The following is a 6322-nucleotide window of genomic DNA, read 5'->3' as shown; positions in this document are numbered from 1 at the left end:
CTGAAACGCGTCGATTTTTACAAAGCTCATCGTTCTGAAAAGAGAGGTGTGATCTGATTGGCCAACTATTTAGTGCGTTGTGATTGGCCGAATTCCTCATGCGTGTGACGGAAATGTTACGCCCCTCACCATACTGTGCTGCCCTGTCCGGCTGGAGCAACGACACAAAAACATTAAAACCCATTATAAACGAGACATTTGTTGCATCCAGTGGGGACATAATTACTGATTATAATAACTTATACTGTCTTTTTATGCGTTGCGTCTTTGCGTATACATTTGGGCGGTGTTATGCAAATCTTCCCACACAGTGATGTAGACATGTGGGGGCGTGTTAGAACGAGGCGTTTTAGGAGGGCGTGGACAAGTCTTAACTTTTATAAAGAATATCTCTTTGGGTTTGAGATTTGAGTCTTTGCAACTTTAGGGATATTATCTATTCACGGACAACTTGTAACACTCCAAAGAGAAAGGAAAACTTGAAATCACATCATACGACCCCTTTAAAATTTAAGGATATTTAAATTAGTATCTATTTTGTTGGCATGAATGAAACTTTTAGTAACGTCAGGTTTTCCCCCAGTAAAATATTACAGATAAATCCTAAAGAAAGAGATCACCATATACAGACAGAATCATTTTCCTTGACAATATTTCATCAGTTGTTTAATGTGTATTTTCTATTAGCTGTTTAAATTCAGAACTAGCGATGCCTGTTTGGCAAATTAATCACTTTTTTATCTAATTTGTCGGTTTGCACAAAATTGAATTTGTTTGCATTTCTGTTTGATTCGTTAGAATGGTTGATTCATGCACTGAATCGTTTGCAGAGGATATTTTAAGACAGAAAAAAGAGCACTGGATGAGATGGATATTTACTTCTTTTATGGGTGTGCCCTTGATCTGACTTTTTTTTTTTTTTTTAATTAGACCAATGGTCAAGTAGGAGTTTAAAATTTTGTTTTACAGAAAATTCATCATGGAAAATTGGAAAATGACATCAGGGTGCACTTGACTCAGTGTGAGCCAAGGATTCAGAGGCAAAAAATTGTTTCTAGCCCTTAAGGTTAAAAAAAATAAAAATTTGCATAAACATGCAGCTTTGAGCTGTAGGTGATGTTTGAAGGTTTGAAATAGAGAATCCAACCTTGGTATGGTTAATGTTCAGAATGTCCTATCTGTGTGCAAAATTTCACGACTTTTTACCATACAGTTTTATGGGCTGCTATAGACTTCCATGGCAGAAGAAGAACACTAATGATTACAGCTATTTATGCAAATATAGTTATCATTATCGTTATAGTTACTGTTCTTGTGTGAACTGGCCTTAAAAATAAAACTTTGCGGAGCTCCAAACACCAAACTCAGAACCATGCATGCAGCAACAAAACAGCAAAAAATGTAGCCAAGCACAACAGTAGATGTTTATGTTTTAAAGTAAGCTAAAAAAAAAATGATCTATTTGTTTTATTGCAATTTTATTGAGGAAGTATCAAACTTGAATTTTCTGTCAACTGCCTGTTACAACTGTCATTTAGGTGCCTTGCCAAATATTATTTATCATTTACCTTAGATGAGAAGTCAAAATTAATTATTTCATACTCAGACTGCAAGTGATCATTTAGGCATTTTGCATTTTGTTGTTGTTATAGCTCAACTCTCAGCTCCAAGTTGAAGAATGAAAAGTGTCAGTGGTACCTTACAGAAAACAACCATGGGAATAACATGATATGCTTTAGCTGAAAAACAATACTTGCCCTATATTCAGGATTTTATTGCATGATAAAAACACGCACAAAAGGCCCTGCCCATACCATTTCTACTGAAAGGCAAGAGGTGGGGTCTGCTTAGCCTTTATAGCCAGGATTACTCGAGTTGATGTTAACACATCTTCCTCAGACTACAGTCAAAAGACATCAGCAGAAATGAGGGGTGAGATGACTATAAATGTGTTTAAATTAAATTAAATCAAAGCCTTCAACCTGTATATAAATGTGTTTTTATGTACATATGAATGTACATAACTTTCTTTTATGTGTTTTAGCCCTTGCAATCATAAGCCTCTTGGGATGTGCATTTGGAGAAGACAGGGTTTTTTCCTGGAGTGGTGGAAACGACAGCCAAGTTGACGCCAATGAGAACGGTGACTTTAAAAAATAATAATATTTTAAAAAACGACAACGACAATTCTTGCATCAGGGTAGTGTGCAATTATGATGCTTGTCTCTTTGCCTCTGAAGCATGTCTGACTGATGTGGTGTCATGTGGGTGCTGCCTGATGAAGAAGCAGATGTGGAAGCTCGAGATGTTTTTCAACATGACATTAAATGAGCTACAGAGGAACCTGGAGAGAGCTCATTCAGTGTTAAACAATATTCGTGGTGAGACAACCATTTGTAGCAATCTTGTTTGCCTGTTTCTTGCACTTAATTTAAATATCTTTATACCTTTTATCAAATTTAGGTTTCAAAATTACCTGATAGCATTGTTACTTATTATAATGTTCAGAATATTTAGAATATTCATAATGTAGCCGACAGTGATGGAATCATAATTTACATACTAAACTGCAATTGGTCTTATTCGTTTCATCTATTTGCATATTAAATTATGATTAGTATTTTACTTGTTATATCTCTTTAACCATCTATAGCCATCATTTATAGAGCAAAGATAGTGTGTTAACTCTCTCACACAGTCAACAGAAAACAGGACACATATTGAGTGGCATAACAATGGCTGCAATGTAGATTTAATTAACTATTAAAAAAGTCTAAAACATGAAACCTACTTAAAATGTTAACTTTGTTCTACTATCTTCTTAGCACTGCTATGTTTTTCAGAAAGACCAAAATATTTTATTTAAAACTTAACAAGTCTGTTTCCCTTTTCTTATGTTTGCACAGCCAGTCGCAGTGCCTTCTCTGTGGCTCTTACTGAGACACGCCTCTGTATCGGCCCAAATCGTGAAGACTCTGTGGTGAAGTATAGCAGCGTATTTGTTAACTTGGGAGATGGCTATAGCCCTGACACTGGTGCCTTTGTAGCACCACGTTCTGGCATCTACAGCCTGGCTTTAACAGTTTATAGTGATGCTGGCGCTCCTGGAGCCACATTGGCTGCTTGTGCTCGACTCCAACTGAATGGGAGTACTATTGCATCACCAAGTGAGAACAACCTTCAAGACCAGGAGGACAGCGCTAGTGCTGTGCTAGCTGTTCAGCTGCATGCAGCGGACAGAGTGGATGTTGCTCTTCCAGCCGGCTGCTTTCTGTGTGACAATAACAACCACTACAATACTTTCACTGGGTTCCTGCTCTATACAACTGATTAAAATAGAGAGAACAAAAACTGTGTTTGAAATGACCTACTACACAGTGTACACCGTACATTACACAAAAAAATAAATAGTATAAAATACAATATTAAGTATGCAACAGTTACTTAAAGTTGATCTTGTTGTATGGTACTTTGTGATTTCAGTAGTGCAAGAATGGTATATTGTGATTTCAAATGTTTCCTTTGTTCTCTCTGCCCATAAAATATTTCTCTGTCCACAACACCCTGCATATCTACATGTTAAAACGACGTATAACTTTCAATATGATGTCTGATTAATAAATTCTAATTTGTTTTAATGCAAAGAACATATTCAAAAATACTGCTTTTGTTTTGAAATAAACATTGTGGTTATTTTGCTCTGACACCTTCACTTGACCTTCACATCTACATCATAATCTCTTACCCAAAAAGCAATAGTCATCAGTTCAGCTGACACTGAAACAGTTCATTTTGCATTGATTGGATCACATTCATTTAATGTTCTAAACCATGACATATTTTCTTCAGTTAGAATATATTCTGTAGCAATACTGATTCAAGTATTAAGTTTGTTCCACTGTTTCGATTTATAATGCCAAAAGTAAAATAAAAATATATTATTAAACACAAAATTAATTGTGTGTGTGTGTATAGATAGATAGATAGATAGATAGACAGATAGATAGAGTTGTGCTCAAAATTATTCATACCCTTGGTAAATATGATAAAAGAAGGCTGTGAAAATAAATCCGCATTGTTTATCCACTTGATCTTTCATTCAAAAAAAAAAAAAAAAAATATCTAACCTTTAATTAAAGTAAAAAAGTGGGGGAAAATCACATTATGAAATAAATATTTGTCTCTAATATGGTAAGAGGATGTGTGTCTATATTGTCCTAATGCACGGTGAGGAGAGTTTGAGTGGATCCCAGCTGGAGAACTGCAGAAAATAGTTCTGAAAATAGAAAATAGAAAATAGAGTCTTGGGGTCAGAAAGCCTAAAAAAACAACAAAAAAAACAATGTTGTTTGGGAGGGGTTCAAGAAAAAAATAGAAAAGAAAACGCTCTCTTCCAAAAACAAACTCCAGCATATTTATTTGCTAGACACGAATGGAACTTTAAACGGGACTGGGTTCAATGGTCAGACGAAACAAAAAAAAAAATTAGCTTTTTAGCAGCAAACACTCAAGATGGGTTTGGTGCACACAGGGATAAAGCCATGTGTACAATGAAATATACTGCTGGATCTTTAATGTTGTGGGCCTATTTTTCTGCCGGAGATCCTAGATATCTTGTTCAGATAGATAGCATAATGGATTCTATAAAATATCAATGGATAAAAAATTAAAAACTGACTGTCCATGCTAGAAATCTTATAATGGGCCATGGTTGTATCTTCCAACAGGAATATGATCCACAAACAAACATTAAATCAAAACAAAAATGGGTCACTGAGAACAAAAGCAAGCTTCTGCCCTGGCCAACCCAGTTCCCTAAGCTGAACCCTATAGAAAATCAGTGTGGTGAACTGAAGAGGAGAAGCATCAACATGCAGCTGTGAATCTGAATCAGAGCTGTTCTCTTGGCAAAAGTAGGTTGCAAAATAAAGTATTGGATAAAAGGGTATGATTAATTGTGACCAATGTGTATTAGAGATACAATGTGTATTCTCCAATGAAAGGTTAGATTTTAGTACATTTTTAAAATAAAATATCTAAAGGATTGATGATAAAGATTAATTTTAACAGCCTTCTTTGATCATATGAATCGTATGAATACTTTTGAACACAACTCTAGATAGATAGATAGATAGATAGATAGATAGTTTTTTAGCAAATAGACTTGTTAGCAAATACTACTGTCGCTGTCGTCCGAAGATGGTCCTTGGGAGGAATTCACCGCCTTTGTGGAGTGGACTCTGGTGAGGAACGGGTCGCCACTCACCATCTGCCCCGTGGATGATCTCACCAGATCCACTCTGGTCCCAGAGCCCAGCCCACCATGAGCCCAACCTGTCAGACCAGGTGCGACAGCCGGCGACAGTGCCCACCACGAGGGAGCAAGCCGTGGACGGTGTGAGCGCGGAGTGGAGCTCCGCACCCTGCGTCGCGGTTGAGGGTGAGCTGAATATGGCGCGGCAAAAGGGCCAAAACTAAGAGGGGAGGTATCCAGCCCCCGTATCCAGCTCAGAGCGCCCTCCAGTGCCCACTCCTAGAAAGCGCCCTCCAGTGCCAGCTCCTCGTAAGCGCCCTCAAGTGTCCGCTCCTCCTGAGTGCCATCCTGTTCCCGGTGTGAGCGCGGAGAGGAGCTCCGCCCCCTGCACCGCGGCTGAGGGTGAGCTGATTATGGCGGGGCATAAGTGCCAAAAGGACGAGGAAAGGGTTCCAGCCCCTGAATTCAGTTCAGAGCGCCCTCCAGTGCCCGCTCATAGAAAGCGCCCTCCTGTGGCCGCTCCTTGAAAATGCCTGCCCTCCCACCCGCTCCAGCCTCCTCCACTGCTGTCTTCTGGAAGCCCCTCAGCTCACCCTCAGCCCACCATCATTGCGGTGCGAGCCCCGCGGGACTGCCATCCTCCAGCGTCGGTGAGGTTTGAGTTTCCCTCACCTCCACCTCCAGCCTATGAGGCCCGGACTCCGCTTCGGCCCGTAGACCCAGTGGCTCCACCTCGGCTCCTAGCTCCCTCGCCTCCACCGTCACCCGTCGATCCATCAGCTCCACTGGGCTCCCTCGTCCCTCCGGCTCCGCCTTGGTCGGGCGTCGACCCTCCATCGCCTCTGGACTCCTCTCCTCTGGCTGCGCCTCATTGCTCCGTCCCACCGGCTCCGTTGGACTTCTTCCTCCCGCCAGCTCCACCTTGGTCCTCAGTCGCTCTGGCTCTGCCGCGGATCTCCGGCTCCCCGCCTTGGTCGCCAGAGCCCTTGGCTCCACCCTGGCCCCCCGGATCCTAGGCATCCCCCTGGATCATTGGCTCTCCGTCTCCGCCTCGGGCTCCTCCACCAC

General features: G+C 40.6%; 1 protein-coding gene across 1 annotated transcript; it reads left to right on the top strand.

The window, feature by feature from the left end:
- Positions 1 to 1865: 1865 nt before the first annotated feature.
- Positions 1866 to 3913, top strand: LOC107680811 (complement C1q-like protein 2). Its single transcript, XM_016476860.1, has 4 exons — positions 1866 to 1932; positions 2045 to 2143; positions 2241 to 2381; positions 2907 to 3913. The coding sequence occupies exons 1-4, from the start codon at positions 1926 to 1928 to the stop codon at positions 3332 to 3334; spliced, it is 675 nt and encodes a 224-aa protein (XP_016332346.1). The 5' UTR covers positions 1866 to 1925; the 3' UTR covers positions 3335 to 3913.
- Positions 3914 to 6322: the final 2409 nt, after the last annotated feature.

This window comes from Sinocyclocheilus anshuiensis, unplaced genomic scaffold (genome assembly GCF_001515605.1).
Source record: "Sinocyclocheilus anshuiensis isolate Anshui unplaced genomic scaffold, SAMN03320099.WGS_v1.1 scaffold1848, whole genome shotgun sequence".
In the NCBI taxonomy this organism is placed as follows: Eukaryota; Metazoa; Chordata; class Actinopteri; order Cypriniformes; family Cyprinidae; genus Sinocyclocheilus; species Sinocyclocheilus anshuiensis.
The sequence above is the reverse complement of the archived record's forward strand: the minus strand, read 5'-3'. Positions and strand labels throughout refer to the sequence as shown.

What these genes read in the sequence shown, in the direction of transcription:
- LOC107680811 (XM_016476860.1), top strand. An exon ending in AGTTGACGCCAATGAGAACG is followed by an intron (nt 2,144 to 2,240) that starts GTGACTTTAAAA and finishes TTGCCTCTGAAG; the next exon opens with CATGTCTGACTGATGTGGTG. An exon ending in AGTGTTAAACAATATTCGTG is followed by an intron (nt 2,382 to 2,906) that starts GTGAGACAACCA and finishes ATGTTTGCACAG; the next exon opens with CCAGTCGCAGTGCCTTCTCT.